Source organism: Sturnus vulgaris, chromosome 8, assembly GCF_052056855.1.
Source record: "Sturnus vulgaris isolate bStuVul1 chromosome 8, bStuVul1.hap1, whole genome shotgun sequence".
NCBI lineage: Eukaryota > Metazoa > Chordata > Aves > Passeriformes > Sturnidae > Sturnus > Sturnus vulgaris.
The window spans coordinates 8,775,999-8,793,953 of NC_142250.1; the positions used below are offsets into that span (position 1 = coordinate 8,775,999).

At 36.7% G+C, this 17,955-nt stretch overlaps 1 protein-coding gene across 9 annotated transcripts in view; it reads right to left on the minus strand.

Annotated features, from left to right (window-relative positions):
- Positions 1-17,955, minus strand: part of CABCOCO1 (ciliary associated calcium binding coiled-coil 1) — a 50,702-nt gene that overhangs the window by 32,105 nt on the left and 642 nt on the right. For 6 of the 9 annotated variants that reach the window (XM_088168796.1, XM_014882353.2, XM_088168795.1 and 3 more), the window contains exons 2-5: positions 11,567-11,679; positions 8,552-8,721; positions 5,448-5,592; positions 1,281-1,353 (exon numbers count right to left, since the gene is read on the minus strand). In XM_088168796.1, coding sequence (XP_088024922.1) covers positions 1,281-1,353; positions 5,448-5,592; positions 8,552-8,721; positions 11,567-11,679 — 501 coding nt within the window. Of the gene's footprint in view, positions 1-1,280; positions 1,354-5,447; positions 5,593-8,551; positions 8,722-11,566; positions 11,680-14,956; positions 15,115-17,955 lie in introns of those variants that run through there. The other 3 variants (XM_088168793.1, XM_088168791.1, XM_088168792.1) reach the window with 3 other exon arrangements.

Below are 17,955 nucleotides of genomic sequence, written 5' to 3' on the forward strand. Positions count from 1 at the left end.
CAAGCAGAGGTGGTGCTCCCCTGTAGAGCCTGCCCAGGGCAACCCCTGTTCTGCAGCTGGGACAGTGCATGATGATCTCACCCACCCAGAAAGGACTATTCAGGAAACACAAAGGCATTTCTCTTAGGCTAGTCTAAAACCTTCTAAGACTAATGATTCAAGTGTACACAAGAATTCCTTAAGCAAAGCCTCATTAAAATTGATTTTACCAATTAAGAAGTGCTACCCATAGATCTGATCACCTAACATAAACCACCCACCCTCACATAGTAATGCTGACCTTCTGCTCTACCTTTGTATTGACAGTTTTGTCACCAATTTCATCATAGTTGGAATTTTAACCCACCTTGTAAATGACAAGAATAATTTCTAAATATTTGCATCCATATCAAAAAAATCTTTTTTTATAATATGGCTACTTAAAAGCAACATGGAAAGCAATTATCCCACATCACCAGAGTCAAAACACCAGCTGAAAGTGTAAAGGAATTTTTCCAGTGCACTAATTTTAACTTCATTGTGTACTGATAAGCTAAAATATAAGTACCATCAAAAATATTACACTACTGGGCTTCTCTGGGCAATCAGTTGGCTCCTAATACAAATTTAAAATGCAATTTTTTAAAATGCATTATAACACATATCCTCAAAAAGCACAGTCAGGCTAAAAGAAGGTTTATTTTATTGACTGAACCTGTCCATTTGAATAAAGGTTACATTCTGCATCCACACATTTTCTTATGCATTTTTTCACATGTTAGAACACATGACAAAGCTCACTGTGAAGCCAACTCACTATTGTTAACTGAATTCTTTCAAAATGCTCAATTTCTAGCCTGCTTCTTTCTTTATAATAAGTATAATTAACTCTTGGTGGCTACAGCAGAAACAAAACTCTGTACATGCACATGCATACATCTCTACTAGGACTATGGTGAGACTAGGAACAGCATACATTTCTGATTTTGACTGCTGACTTTAAAAGAGTCAGACTCATGTTGCCAACTCAAATTACAAGCCTAAACATACAAATACCTACACAACCTGATTTAACACAACTAACGACTTAACCAAGCAATGCATTCACACTTTTTTGAAATCCCAAATTAATTTTGAATACGAGGATCAAAACATCTTAACTTGCAGTCTTTAATCAGCCGTTTTAAGTTAATAATGCAGGGATGTTGACATGAAGCTGCTTTGAGCAATATAAAACATGTGTCACGGTGCACTCATTAAGTAACTCTGCATAATGACTTCCATCTATATAAATGACTCACCTCATTACTTATCACAGGTTCTTCTCTACGACTGTGGAAGAGGTATTCATATGCTTTATAGTGTTTAAATAAACTGAAAAACAACACAACATAGAATATCACAGCTGTAAGTTTTTGGAAAGGTAACAGTATTACAAGTTTTGTTAAACTAAGAGTTACCCTCCAGCATGGCAACATTTCAAATTTTAATAAGAAACAGTTGTTTAACTTCAGATACAACAAGCAGCATATTTAGTTTGCACGTTTATTATCAGATGGCTGTAGAAAATACATTCCGTTAATCCTCATGAAATTGAACTCTGAGAAGACAAAGTTCCACTCTGAAAAAAGTAATTCCTGAAACACTTATCACCAGGATACTTAGGCTTTTATTATCAGCAATAGCAGACAAGAAGGAAACAAAGCCAAATCAGCTTTCAGATTCTGGGATAGGCTGCCAGTACAGGGAGAAAGTTTGATCTTGGAACACCAAAACAATAAAGAATAAAAGTATTTATTCTCTCAGGGTCACTTTGCAAAATCAATGTAGTATTTCCTCAAAGGAAAACTAAAAAACTAAATTAACACACAGCAGTTTTGTGTATTACAACAAAAGTAACTTTAAATAGACTTTGTCAATGTCAATCTATTTATCTTCCTTAAAACACATATGGCTTGGCTTTCCATTTCATAGGTTTTAAATAATTTTCTTTATTTCCTTTTCTAATGATACAGCATTTGCTTAACCAGAAGTTTTGTTTGTCACAGTCTGTTACAATTAGTTCTTCTCTTACAATCATGATACAGACCTCCTGGCTTCTGTCATGTCATTTTGACATATGATTTAAAACATTGCTCTGTGATTTCATAGCAAGTCCAGGTTGAAGAATGATTCCAAGAATTTATTGCTGTCCTGCCTGCTGTATCCGTGAAAGGTACAGCAATATTTGCAGGGAACATCTGTAACTGGTTCCTGTGCTTGCTGGCTAGAGACAGAACAGAGGTTCTATTCTTGAGAGACCCATCAGTTGGGTCAGCAATACCTTTGGCTTGGTACCGGCAAGGCCCACATAAGAAGTCTGGCTACCATCAGCTAGAGGCTACCTTCCCCCAAACCCAGAGCACACAGGCAATTAATTAAGTTTTTACAGTATTTGAAATTCCATTTAAGTACATTTTTATTGCAGCACTTCACCAAAGAATTCCTGACATGTTTCAGTGGAGACACAGAAATTATATTTAAAGAGAGCTCAGGACTTAACCTGGAAATGACTCACACTGATTTATGTAAATATATGTCCCCTTACATACACACCTGCAATTTGGTAAAATTCTAACAGGGATTATTTGGAAAAAGACAAAAGACATTTTATGAACATCACAGACACACAGGAAATAAGACATATATCCTTCCAATCAGATTGGCAGAAATTAATATTTCAATTTGTTCTCTTATCTTAGTGTTTTGGAAATAAGCCAGATTTACAGCACCTAAAAGTCAGGTCCTTTCCTTCCCCTTACCCCCCAAACGTGCTATGATATTCTTTATGAATTATGTTACAGGTTTGTATAATTTAAAATATATACCCAAAAATATAAGTAATTCTTTTTGGCATTTCCGAATTTTATGTCTTTATTTTCAAATAGATCTCTGTTCAACCTGGCACCCCGGTCCTGTATGAAGGAAAAAATTCCTCCATTTAATGCTCTTTAAATCAAATTACATAAATTAGACATCAGCATTTATTTAGAAAAAACAGTGTCGCTTTCTTTCTCATATCAGCCATTATACAAAATGCCCCTTTTTGTTTCTATTTCTTGTGAACAATTTAAAAGTTCCATATCAGTGTTTCTAGCAATTACATATAAATAATTTTACTTGTGTAAGTAACATTGTTAAGAATAGGCCCTCTTATGATGTCATGAGAATCTGAAGGTGATTAACAGTGACATATTTCCCCAGCTCCACTTCTTCCTGAAAAGAAAATGTCAGGAGCTATGTTGATGTGTGTTTGCCCAAGGACACAAGATAAAAAGATGACAACTGTCACCTTCCACCAAACCTGAAGGTGTCATTATAGTTGCCGCACAGTTTGTGCCCATGTGGTTAAGCCTTTGTCCCTTTGTTTCCATTATACATCCCAGGGGTTTACACCTCCATCTGTAAAAATATGATCTGAACTACAACATATCATACTCTCTTGAGTAGGAAAAAAACTACAGGCTTATCATTTAAAATTAAACAAGAAAAAATGTATTGAATTAATATATTAGTTTCAATTTTAATAAAACTCGAACCATTTCTGAGTTCATAAAGTTTAAAGTACACCCATTCAAGTGTGCCAATTCCATTCTTATTTAGAAAAAAATATTCCAGTGACTGAAAGAATGGCTTGTATAAACTGGAAACCTGATACATTTCAGGGTATGTGTGTACATCCATGATGTTGCCACAGCACACACTTGTAATAAATTGAGCAGTTTGAATGCACAACCACATATTTGGTGACCAAAATACCATTCTGCTGTCAAAGTTTTGTAACTTGATTGTATTCCTTTCCAGCTAATACTTTGGTGGAAGTAGGATGGAGCACCTAATCTCTTGGATTAAATTCTTTTGACTGTGAAGGAATTACTTCACAGACAAGATATCTCTCAATGGATAATTTACACAAGAGTTACAGACATGCTAGTTGGAAAGAACATTTGTTCCATATAAACATACATATAAATATACAAAAGACAGACAGGAAGACAGAAGTAAAAGGAGTTGAGACATCTTAAATGCCAAGTTTCCTTTTAGTTTAGGGCTAGTACTTGGCAGGACATTAGTTTGCCTTGACTACAGAAATTTGAGATTTCAAGAGATGTTCTTATTTCTTATGGGAAGAACCTTAAGAGTTTTATATTTTCCATGAAAAAGAAATAAAATAAAAAAAAATTAGAAAGCAGGAGAAAGAGACATATTTTATAGCCCAATTGTAAGAGAAATTACATGCAATGGGTTTAAATCCCCATCTAAATCCAAGTACTCTAAACTGAAGGCTAATAGCTATCCTAGTGTTTTGCCTTTCTTCAAGAGAAAACGCTTTTCTGCATTCAGGAAAACACTTTAAAAACCCCCTCTTTGTTGTGTTAAACTTTTCCTAAAGAATAGTCAGAAAATTCCCAACAAATCTACATATGGATCAGTCATAATCTTACTCAATTTTTATGTCCATCTGTCACATATCCCCCCACCCCCCATCACCCCCCATCACCCCCATTTGGGTCAGAAAATGGGCTGAAAGGCTACACCTGCAGTACAGTGGATGAGCATATACTACTGGAGTAACTTATTAATTTTCCATCTCCTTGCCCCTGACATTCATGGATGGTTAAACAGCTTGAGAACCATTCTGTCCATCAAGTATTGCAAACAGGGGTATGCCAGTACAGCCACTGCCTTAACCATGGCATTCCAGTGGTTAACTGCACTCATTGCTATACAGAAAAAACTTTATACAGGGACATTACTGTTACTATCAGTATTATTTTTCTCAAATAAATAATGAATTTACTTCTGTTTGCATTGCTTTCTGTGTCTCTGTTTAAAAGCTGAGACCCGGCACAAAACTTTTTCATGTACATACTGGATTTCTGCTGATTTTGAAATGCAACATTTTTATGACTCCTATATAATCAGAACCTTAATTCTGTAAGCAAAAAACTTTAAATTACTTCAGTCCACTATAACTGTCAAGGCCAGACAAATACTTAGAGTAACAGACTTTAGATATGATCTAAATAAGATAAATAAGACCCACAATTTTATTCAGATGGAATCTAAAAGTAGCTTTTAAAAGCAAAACAAGAATATTGCCCATACACAATTCTGTTTTCTTGAAACAAAATCCAAAAGGAATATTTTCAGCATAATCTTTAATCTTACTTTTTGATAAACTTCCAGTCTAAATTTATTTTCTCGGCTTTGACATCTGAGGCCTGATCTTTACTGCTCCTTGCATATCCTCTCTTCTTTTTCATACTAGTAATAGCAATAGTAGTGTAATAATAATAATAAAATGTTGATGTTGTTGTTCCTGTTGTTACTGTTATTTTATCAGTCACTTCCCCTATAAGAAATATATAATACATTCCAATATATCAGATTACTGAAATAAGACCAGATTCTGTAGAAATAAATACCTGGTAACCAAGTAATCAATGATTGATTTGGCTTGCTCAATGCTGAATAAATTCAGGTCACCTCTTTCTTCTGACTCAGTTTCTCCTATTCCAGACATTGCTCTTTCGAGTTCTTTTAAATTATCTCCCAAGGTCATACGTTCGCCTGCAAAGTAATCCCAAAGAACAAAAACTATGTATAACACAACAAGGGGGAAGGGGTTTTTTGACCCATTTTAATTATAAGACTTATTGAAGTTTTAGTTATGACCCACCACATAAAAAACAACAGCAATCAAAGCCTTTTATTGCCATTATTCCCATCAACAAAGTGTCCGTCAAAATTACACCACAAAACCACCACTCTACCTCCAAAATGGAAGGATCACAATAATGGATGTTCATGATACTACAGCTTCACCTCTTACCCATGCTGAGAGAACCACAGGCAGAATAATATGCAAATTTGAGAGGCAGAGAATGTTTTTCTTTAAAATAGCCTACTGCTTATAAATTATAAAAGATTATTCTTCTTACCATGCCCCTTGCAACATAAGCCATTAACACAGGAACAGATACTAAAAAGGGCAAAGAATATTTTAAAGTGCTTTCAGTCTAGATTAAACATGAATATGCATAAGACCCTGCATGTATCATCAAACTTGGAGACATTTCTGCATCCTTCCAAACAAGATAATTACTTTACATTTTTATCCTGGAAATCAAAACCAAATGCCAAAACAGGTTGGAATTAAAATTTAAATTCTGTTTGATAACTATCCTGACAAAGGACAATCTGAAATGTATCAGTGCTTGCTGAACCTATATTTTATAGGAAAGAATTCATCTTTCTGATTTGCAGAGTGTCTGCTATCACTAGAACCACGGGAAGTTAAAAAAATAAATAAAGGCTTCAAATACAATTTATTTTTTCATTTTACGTCTAAAAAAATCAACAGAAAAAAATGGGGGAATATCCAACAGTGGTGAAATAGATTCATTTTCCTCATTTTATGTCTCTACTGATACACTCCTTGGCTCTTTTGTACAGAAAACAAATTAAAATAGTTAGAAGACTTCTGTTCTTTTATCATTTTGCCCTTTAGTACAGAATTCAAAGGCTTGAAAATTTTACCTCACTTTTCAGTAAGAGAGGCAGCACAATATAAATAACCATAAAAGGCAGAGGAAATAGAAGCCATAGGAAAAGCAACAGAAACAGAAATACCACCCTTTGTAGGGAAGTAAAGGCACATAACAGTATCACTCAGGCCCTGAGTCTGTTGCCAACTTATGTAAATTTTCTCTTGTCTGCACATCTCATTTTCAGTCCCTACCACCTGTCTCAAGAAGACTCATGCAGCATTTCCATGAGATAAGGAGCACTTTAGCCTCAATGGATAGAAGAGAATCAAATCATATAACTCATTCTGACTCCCCATCAAGAAAGGCCTTCAGTTTCCTTGCCGCTTTACCAGCCTTAAATGCATTTCCACTACTCTCCTCCTCTAAATCCGTTCCTCCTGCTCAATGCTACTCTTGCTATTATGGCCAAGTCAGCTTAATTCTCCAGGCTGACTGGGTCCAGGGCAGAGAAAGGAAAAGAAAGGATCATTAATATAGAAGACACTAGAATTTTGCTTTTAGTTGAAACATTTGGTAATTACAAGAAAATTCATCTCAGCCCTGGGCTGTGAAGCAAATATAAGAAGTTTCCTGCAAGCATTTAAAAACGACATTTTCTTTCTCTAGACATCAAATCTATCTTAGCCAACTAAATGCCATCCAAATGGATTTTCACAGGACAGCAAAAAATCAAATTCACAACATTTGTTTGCCAAACCTTTATCTCAAAGCACTGTGGCATTATACCTGTTAAAAGAAAAGACACAAAATAGGTTCTTTTTCCCACAGTCTTTGTCTGCAAGCCCACTGAACTGGTTCAGTTGCAATTTTATATATAAAAATTCACCACAAGCAGACAGGGCCATGGAAAATTTCAGCTTAAAGAGTTAAAAGTTTGGCAAAGCTTTATGCAACTAAGATGACGTTTCCGAAAAATGTCAGTCAGCTTTAATAACTGGTTGTGCTACCAGCCTGTCATGTACACATGTATTACATGGTCTCATAAAACTAATTTCTGATGGGTTTCCATTCTGCTCCATTGTTATAGTAATATCGCTAGCATATGTTAAGATACTTTCTCATTGGAAACAGGAAGGACAAATGGCATTCCAAGGATCAGAAAGCATGTACGTATTCTGTCAAAATTCCATGTCAGAAAGGCCCTTGAACTAAATTACAGTGAAAGAGTATAATAATTATTATGAGCTTGATTTTAAAGATTCGCCTTGTCTTTTGAATCAAACTGCTGAGTCCTTTCACTCTTCCTCTGGGATGGACTCTTCTCAACATAATCACCTTCAAAGTGAATGTTAAGGAAGCATTAGAATCTCTGACAAAGAAGGTTTCAAAGGACAGTGCTACCATTTTTTTTCTGGCTATTTCATTCCCACTAGACTAAGTTTTGTGGCAAATTTCCTCGTAGCCACAGGAGCTACAGTTCCTTCATTGTCATTTTTCATCTTCAGCAGCAACGCCAGTTTACTTCTCTCATCAGTCCTTAGTTAACATACATTCTGTTCCAGAAGTACAGCATTTGCTATATAGAAAGCTGAGAGTTGACCTCCAAGAATAAAAAAATGTAATTCACCTGCTGTAATACTACAGGATGTACTGAATATCTCAAATAGCAGAGAAATGTTCCCAAGGCTACAGGGAGTCAGTCACTGAGAAAGCTGGAACTGGAATTTAGGAGCACCTTGCTCTCACTCTACTGTAATTATTTATTTTACCATAGCAAAGAAAAGGTCTCCTCAGGACCTGGCCTATTTGTACCACATACTGTACAAACAAAGAACAAGGAATATTCTACTCAAAAGACTTGGTATCTGCCAGTAAGAATTATTTTCATGCACAAGGTCTAACATACCAACATACCAATTCAAGAGGAAAATAAATAATTTCACAATTATTTGCAATTAAATATGACTTTATTAAAATGACTGGAAACATTCTTGCCTTCCACTTTAGATATTTATTTTATTAGTCTTAATTATACTTACTGCTGAGGTTCTCCAAGGCAAAATTTAATAGATCCATGAATCCTGAGAGCTGGATAAGACTGAAGTTCATTTCTTTAGCCCACCAAAATCCTGCAGTATAATAATCTAGTAAAATAGCTTCTTTCAAAGATGTCTTAAGTTGTGTAAGATTCAGAAATTCTTCCATCTTCCTAAAAAAATTGCAGAGTAAAATAACGAAATTAAAAAATAAATTACAGATTCCAAAGTCTTACTTGGTCTGCATGCAATTAAATCTATAACACTTGTTTAGTTGCTATATTATTCATTTGTGCATATGTATATAATTTCTTGAATTTAGCTACATCAATTCCTAACTACATTTATGATCAGAGGACATATCAAAAAGTAAACAATTACTTGCAGGTTTCAGCAGACACCCTTGAAGTGTTAAGATATGACTAACAAAAGAACAAAAATTAGAGCATTACAGCACCAAAGAGAAATACATTGAAAATTCCAGAGAAAAAGAGTGTTTCATAAAGAATTGGTTTGTAGGATGAAACGACACAACTAGTTTCCACCTTTCACTATCATGCTTTCACCCTGATTTAGGTAATTTTACAGTAGTAATAAGATCTTGTTTCCATTTCAAGATTATTTTTCATGTGGCCTCTGATAAAAATTAGATTTGAAAATTCATGTAAATACTATAATATATAATTACTGAAAGTAGCTAAAATATTTAGAAGATTAAATTACACTTCCATAATGGTCAAAACAAAAGAGCCTTACCCCATTTTATTGGCACATAATGAAAATTTTTCCACTTACTTTAACTCAAAATTTATGAAAAAATACACTCCCTTATAGAAGGCCATACTGTTGCTGACACATTTATGCCTATTCTATCCAAACATAGAATTAGTTACTCCTTTTATAACAGCTGCGTGCTTTTTGCCACATGAAGAGAGGGGACTGAGGCTAGAACTGGGTTAATTCTTCCAGTATAGCTTCGGCCGTCTCAGGTAGTTAAGTTTTACATTAAAGCAATCCTTGGATTCTTGACTACAGCTGAGGATACAGGTGCCAGTGATCACAGTTTCTAGTCCCCTGTAAAAAAGCAAGGTCTTCTCAAGCCCTGCTGCTTTCTCATTCCTTTCTAAGAAGGACATTAATCCTAGACTTACTGATCGCAGCCATTAGATTTTTCAGGGGTTTCATGGACATGGTACAGATAGACTGTCAAATGAGATGAGTTTCTTTCTTTAATTAAAGCCTCAATTGCTAACAGAATAAAGCATATAATCCAATCAGTTTTGTTTAGAACATGTATTCCTTTGTTCTGCATGACAAATTTGTACGGCTGCACATATGCAAGTTGGTTAAAAACACTTAACTGTGTCCTGGAATAGAAATGGAATGTGGCCAGCTGAACTTTCCAAGATTTGAAATAGTCCATATCCTCTCTCTCTGAAGCTTCTGCCAACTCTGTGTTTTCATAATCAGAGCTTCTCAGGGATTTAGATTTTCTCTGATTCTACTAACAATGCCAGTGCTCATCTTTTCAATACTCTGTAAGGTATGTCACTAACAACAGTATCTGTACATGACTGTGAAATGATGGGGCAGTTCAATTTTATAGTTACCCTCCCTGCTTTTTCTTTCTTCATAGGGCTCAAGTCTCATGAAGATGGACAGCAGTGCAAAACTCCCTGATAGATGGGAATGCAGGACTTCAAAACTCTCATATTGAATCAAATATATTCTGATTTTCTAACCTTAGCTGTGGTCTTCAAACTACTCTTGTAAATAGACACAATGCACTGTGGTAAACAAAATTTTAATGCTGCTGCTAAACTGCTTAATGTGCATAAAATACCCTGTAACTGTGCTCCTTCCAGTCAGATGCAGTATATACTTTACATTCCCCTTGTACAGTGTGTATATAAAAATACTTATGTGATCAGGTGAGACTAAAAGAGCATATGACCTTTCAGCATTTTTCTTTTTAATCTTAATAAGAAAGTTGCGCAAAGAATTGTGTCGTTAAGCAAATTTTAGTCTCCATGAGTTGTACGCTTCAATCTCCTCTAAATTTAAAGAGGCCTATTGTGCAAGAGAAAACAAGAAAAGAAGGAATTTTTGTATTATTATTTGACGGTAACAAATTTTCTTTCCAGTTTTCTAAAAAAAAAAAAAAAATCCCAGAAAGACCTTTTCTCCCTAGAATAGGAAGAACAGAATATGTTTCAGGAATATTCTGATTTCTAGTAATGTTTACCTATTCAGAGGAACAAAGCTGGATTTTATATACCCCCCAAACTAGACAAGCAGACCAGTCCTTTGGCCTTCAATTCCCTAAGAACCTGCTAGCAGACAAGTGCTCCTAAATAATTCTTGCACTTCTGAGAAGTCCCACCTTGCAAATATAAATATAGACTTTCAGGTTGAACTCCTGGCCTCCTAAATTTAGCTGCTATTGAACACTAATAACAAGGGAAATTGTTGGTACAGGAAAGACAAAGCCTGACATCAGAAGTCTTTGGCTGCATCCCATTTCCCCAGTACACCATAGTGGCGACCCACTAATGCCTTCTTAAGCTTTCCATCCCTTGCTGAACTTTTAAGACCTTTTTGATTTTTTTTGTAACTCATGCTAGAATCTCAAGTAGAATCTTGAATGTTTTTAGAAAAAAAACTTACCCAGTGAGACTTACAAGAAAAAGCTTAATATCAGCCTGTTCTTATTTACATCTTAGTATTTTGTTTATAGTGTTTTTCAAGGTATTGTAAATTCAGAAACCACAACAAGATAAAATACAAGTGGAAAAAAAGAAGTCTAAGCAAAATCAAGATACAGGAAAAACAGTAAACCAGAGTTGATCTGAGATCAAAAGTATTTCTTCCATCTTTTGTGAATAATATTAAATACCAATGACTTAACTGAACATTTAAAGACTAATGACATACCACCATGAAAGAAATCTAACAAATAGTCTGCAATTTTTATTTCGTTATTATATGGGTCCCAGCACTGTTGTCATTGCTACTTACTTTTCAACTCCCTCCAGATTTTCTTCTGACAAGGCAGTAATTTGGGAAAGAGAAAGAAATGTCTTAGTAGTAATCTTCTTTCCACCTACATCATCCTGATCTCGGACTTCATCCTGCATACACGTATATATAGGAATGTAATTTTTAAACTGTTTATTTTATTATGTCATTAACGTATCTAAATAACATTTTTATATTGAGAAGGTATGCAAGGAACTAATTCAACAAATGCAAGAAATGTAAGGCAGCTGTAATTATAAGGCACTAACACAATATCTTAACACTTTCTTACTAGAGAAGAGTTGGGCAGATACATGAAACATAGTATTTTTATCATAAATTCATATGGCAACACACTCACATATTATGTGCTGCACAAGATTAAACTGACTTGCAAATAAAAACAACAGAAGTTTAAAGGTGCAAAAGAATTCCACGAATCTAAATTTGGCCAACATAATACTGCAATACACAATAATTAAATTTTAAAATTAACTTTCTCCTAAACATATTATGAGAATACACACATATTACTATGCTATTTGCTCTCCACCATGTATGTGATTGCATTTTCAAATTTACTCTCTACACTCTCTCCTTCCCCTAGCCAAACAAAAGTCCAAGATGTTTGTTGCAACAGAATGATACACAAAGAACCGACACTACTGCTCCTAGGAAAGATATACGTGTTTTAGGAGATAACACACTGAGAATGAATTAACAGTACAATGGTCTTAGAAAAATAGGAATATTTGATGATATTTTATTTTGTGTTGTCATTGACAAAAAAGAAATTTCAGTAAGAAATCTATGAAATGCAAAAAAACAGTAGAAAATATCCCCTAAAACTGTTTCACAATAGAATATGTAGATGACAAAGTGAGATGTGAGATGAGGCAGCCCCTTCAGAGAGGTGCACAGCAGGGGAACAAGGAACAATGGTCATGAGACAGAGCTCCAGTTGAACGGGATTGACAGTGGGGCAGCATAAGGAAAAAAAAATTCCACTATGAAAATATTTAAGCATCAGAATAGGTAACTTAGAAAGGCAGAGGAATCTCCATCCTTGCAGGCTTTCAAGACCAAAATGGATAAAGCCCTGCCAGGCACTGGGTGCTGGCCCAGCTCTGATCAAGCAGCTGAACCAGTCCCAAAATGCCTTCCAGCCTCCTGCTGGGAGTCTGACTGTCCTGACCACACGAACACCTGTCACACTTTGCTTGTAGCAGGTACACTCGTACATCTACAGGTCTGGGGAAATGGCAAAGCTTGCAGAATCCTGCTTCCAGCTCATACAGGGAGAGTGAAGCAGAATTCCTGATACTGATTTTTGAGCTTGACCAGCACTGCTCTCAGCTGATACCAACTCACTCCAGCGCTGGTCAAGGAGAGCCCCCAAATAAAGCTACACTACTCCCCCTGCTGCTGCAGAGCTACAAGATGTACTGAAATCCTGGGACTAGATGAAGAAACAAAGCCAGGAGGGACAAACCAAGACTGAGAGCAACAAAGAACATTCATTCAGTGGACAGACTATTCTTCCCCTCTCTAATTAAGTTCTAGAGTACTTTCATATACACTTCAATATGAAAAATTATTGTTCCCAACTGTAAACAAGTCAGTCTCAGATACAATGCCTCATCAGAACAGGAATGGAATAACGACGGCTTCATTCACACAGTTAAAAGCATGATGTTAGCTTGCTTTTATTAGCAGTAATTTACATAGCATTAAAAATAATACTCCTACAGTCAGTAAGGCTGCTGTAATTGAAGTTGCAGGGAAAAAAACAATAGCACCACATGCTAATATACAATTATTGAACGACATATTTCAGTAAGTATGAAAAATATAAATGCTTTCCTGAAGTGGTGTAAGAAACCTGTTGAACATGAGATTGTTTAGAAGCTGTGGGAGATGAATTAAATGAATAATTGATATTGATGTTTTGGAAATTGAATTAATGCTCCTCCCTCACTTTCTCTTACAGTGTTCAATATATAGAATACCTTAGTATTTAGAGTGACCACCACTATGTAAAATACATATTACTGGTCAGTCAGTCAACATCTTACTGGGCATAATTGTTAGTAAGGCAAAATGCTAATATTTTATAAGTTGTAGTTGAAACTGCAGAGATAGGCAGCTGCTGTATCTCAGTGTTGCAGATAAGGCTCCATAATCTGCATATCAAACCACAAGAGTTTACAGGGCAAGGTGAATGCTTCCCAAGAACCATTTCATCACCTGGAGCCAGGAACAACATTCCCAACAGCAACATTCCCACCAATGTATTACTGGTTTTGTTAATGCTTATGATAAGGATGGGGTTGGGGCACCACTGTTCACTATACCAAGCACAGGTATCAGATAAGAAGAAATACTGTTACAAATGACAGATGAGGAACTATGGGAGAGAAAGCACATGATTTAAATTTTCTTAAAATCAGCAATGTTTCTGTAATTTAAGAAAGTATTGAAGGTCCATAAATCATTTAAACAACCCTCTGTTTATAGACAGTTTCTCTTTGGACTGAACCTACACACACACACCTCACTAAAAGCTAACAATTATTTTGATTGATTACTTTTGTCTCTTGATTGCTGTCTTAAATCACTACTGGAAATACCGAGAGATTATTTTTATATGCGTTCACTGGTGTCAAAGAACTTACTGTTTATTTTAGTGTTAACTGCAGTGACTGACTGAGGTAATTCAAGGTGAGTTAATTCTAGTAATGCTGTCTTTGTGTGTCAGGAAAAAACTCCTGAAACCACTCCTACCAATGTCCATTCCCATCAGCAGACAGCCTACTTAAATACAGGCTGCTACTAGAGCATTGTTTGTAACTGTTTTATTTTCCTTTGAAGTTTTTTAGCTGTTCTGAATGCATAATATGTTTCTGGGTGTTCATTACATGACTCCAAATGGTCTGGGCATCCCTTGTTAACAGCATCAAATCAAAATACCAGACCTTCTAAAACAAAACATTTAAGATCTTCCTAAATCTCTCAGCCAATGTTCACAAAACACCATGAAGCAGGAAATAGCAGCAGCAGAGTGATATAGTTAAACAGCAAATTGCAAAAAACCTCTGTGCTTACAAGCGTGGGGAAGAACTCTCAAAACCCCAAACCCATACTGAGTGAACCCTGGCTAGGAAAAATGCTCCACTACCTGCAGTTTTGGTAAGGGCTTTTCCCAAGTGGCCAAACCTTGAAGCACAGCAATTGAAACGAGCACCAGCATTCCTAAAGAAAAATAAGCTTGCCCTTTGGGATGAGCCCTCTGCAGTGGTTGATGATAATATTTGCATTTTTTGGACAATATAACACCATGCTTTGCAAAATCATGGCTTCCAAAAATATACACACAAAGGAACAGCTTACCGAATCTAGTCAACTGTAGCAAATACTCAAAGCGTAAGGAACCCAAGATCCTGCTGTCCTCACCCTACCAGGAAAATCAGACTGGACTCAGCTTTACACAAGCTCATGTAAAGCAAACTCAGCTACTCTGCCTGGGCTGACAGCAGAGCAGATGTACCCTGGAAGAGTGTTGTATATTAGTTACAACTCTAATCAAAGCGGGAATGAAAAAACCCAACCAAACTACACCAGCAACACAAGCTGTTATTTGTATTATTATACACATTTTGTTAAATGTCAAATACTCCAGTAGCGGCAGAAGATCCTGAAGCTTTCTACATAAATAGTTAAGGCAGAAACAGAAACACATTCACTGTTTCTGTTTGTTTTTAAAAGGCCCCACTTGCCCGCTCCAACAATGGGAAATTAAGATCAAGAGTTTCTATTTTGAATCATAAAAATTTCTTTTGTCATCAAACAAATGAGGAAATAAAAATAGCAGCACTACTTTCAACTACTTTCAAAAGGGGAATACAGAGATGTGTCAAATGCAAAAGACAAATCCTATAGGCAAAGAAAGCTTTCAAGGACGATTATAAACATGATAGTGTCCTTTTAATAACAACATATGTTTCAAAAATTTCACAGTCCAAATATCGAGATTTATGGTTGATCAAATGTATGATGACATTACATTTTACTGATGTTTTCACAGCTGCAGACCACTTATGAGAAAAAAATGTGGTTAAAAATAAAGCAGCAGCAAGACTTACTAAGACGAGAATTCACATTTTCTAATAGACCTTCTGCTGAAAGTCATTATAAGTCAGAAAAATTACAAAAATATTCAATTTAAATCAAAAAGAATTATCTCAAAATGTAAGGAATTATATAAAAAACCAATGCCAGAATACAGTGTTTCTTACACCTTACATATGGTCCATGCTAAACTACCTTCAGCCAAAACTTGAGACTATAGAATGTGATTCATAAAAACACACAATTCCACAGGGTTTCCAATAAAAATAAATCATAAATGACAGACAGAAATATCACAAAGGTAAGCTACTGTGTGTAGAACAAACTTCAATACATAAGGAACAGAAAACATGAAAAAAAGGTTCACTGAATTCCTCTAAAGATTATTTTTATAGAGCCAAGAAGTAAAAACTACAAAAATTTCAGTGGTGCATTTCAAACAGATGTATACTATATTTTTGACAGCCTGTTGTTTCCTATAGAGCACACCCTGTATCCTCTTACTGTGATCTGACTGCATTACCCCACTGTTACACTGCTCCAACTGCCAAAATATTTACGGAGAGCACTAATGGAGCACACTGTGAAAGATGCATATATTTTCTATAAAGCATTTAGAATACTTAACAACACATTTCACATGGAGGAGGGTTTATTTATTTAACGAAACCTAAATGGTAAGCTTTTGTACTGACAAAGGCACAACCATGACATTGGCTGAAGGCGCTTAATCACTCCCAGAACAGTCACAGCAACTTCTCAGCCAGTGGAGACAACAAAGCAGTTCAGCCAGAAGAAAATTATCTTGTAGCAGCTACAACTACATAGACAGGCTTGAGGGAGGAATTCTGAGTTGATGCAACACCTCATACATTCTTGGGAAGAATAAATTTTATTCTTATATCTCTTGACATGCATCATGAGATGAGTTGCCTATCAGAAACCACTTCTGTCAACCAAGTCAAAAAAGAAAACAGGAAAAAAACAGGGAGGAGGCCAAAACCAAGCAAATAAAGCAAATATTAATGCAAACACAGTGGATTTGTAAAATCCTCCAGAGCACTTCAGCTTCCTAAAGCAATGAAAGGTGAGAAAAACAACTGTGATAATGCAGGAAGGAAAGTGTAAGCTTGCCTCCACTCCCTCAGTGCTCTTTAAAAGGAAACCACAAGCCTTTCCCTCAACAAACAAAATTTAGGAGACTCCTACCACCACAAAAAAGTCAACTATGGTGGTTTGACCCAGGCTGGATGCCAGAAGCCGACCAGAGCCTCTCTGTCAGCCCCCTCCTCAGCTAAATAGGGGAGAGGAAACGTAACAAAAGGCTTACGGGGAAAGGAGGTCAAGGAAAGGTCACTGACCAATTACTGTCATGTGCAAGAGAGTCTCAGCTTGGGCAGAAAAATAATTCATTACCAATGATATCACAGTAGAATGATGCAAAATAAAACCTACATTTCAAAACACCTTTTCCCCACCCCTCCTCTCTACCCAGGCTCAACTTCATTCCCAATTTTCTCTACCTCCTCCCCTCAGGAGCATAGGGGAATGAGGTATAGTTTGCTTGCAGTCATTTCATCACGTGTCTGATCCTGCTGCCTCTTAACGGGGAAGACTCCTCATACTCTAACCCTGCTCCAGCATGGGGTCCCTCCCACGAGAGAGTCTTCCATGAACTGCTCCACCGTGACCTCCATGTGCCTCAGGGGCACAGCTGTGTCACCACGGGCTGCGGGGGAATCTGCTCTGGCACCTGGAGCACCTCCTGCCTCTCCTTCTCTGCTGGCCTTGGAGTTTGCAGGATCGTCACTCTCCTATACTGTCACTACTGCCTCTCTTGCATTGCTGTTGTATGGTTTCTTTCTTCCCCCTCCTAAATCTGTTATCCCAGTGATGCTATCTCTGTCTCTGGTGAGGTCAGCCTTGGCCAGCCATGGGTCTGTCCTGGCTGGCATTGGCTCTAATGGACATGGGAAAAGCTTCCAGCAGCTTCTCAGAGAAATCACTCCTGTAGTTCCCTGCTACCAAAGCCTTGCCACACAATCCCAACATACCAAGAAATAACCATGCATTTATAAAGGAGAGTCCATAACCGAGTGAAACCCGGCAAGGAGGTGGGAGGTCAGAGGTGGCTGAGGCACCCAGCAGCAGCAGGTGAGAGGGGTGAGGGACAGACCCGGCTGGGCTGTGCTAGCCCAGACTCCGCAGAGTCTGCTGGAGGAATTACCTCGCCGAGGCTAGCAGTGTCTCTCCCTTAACAG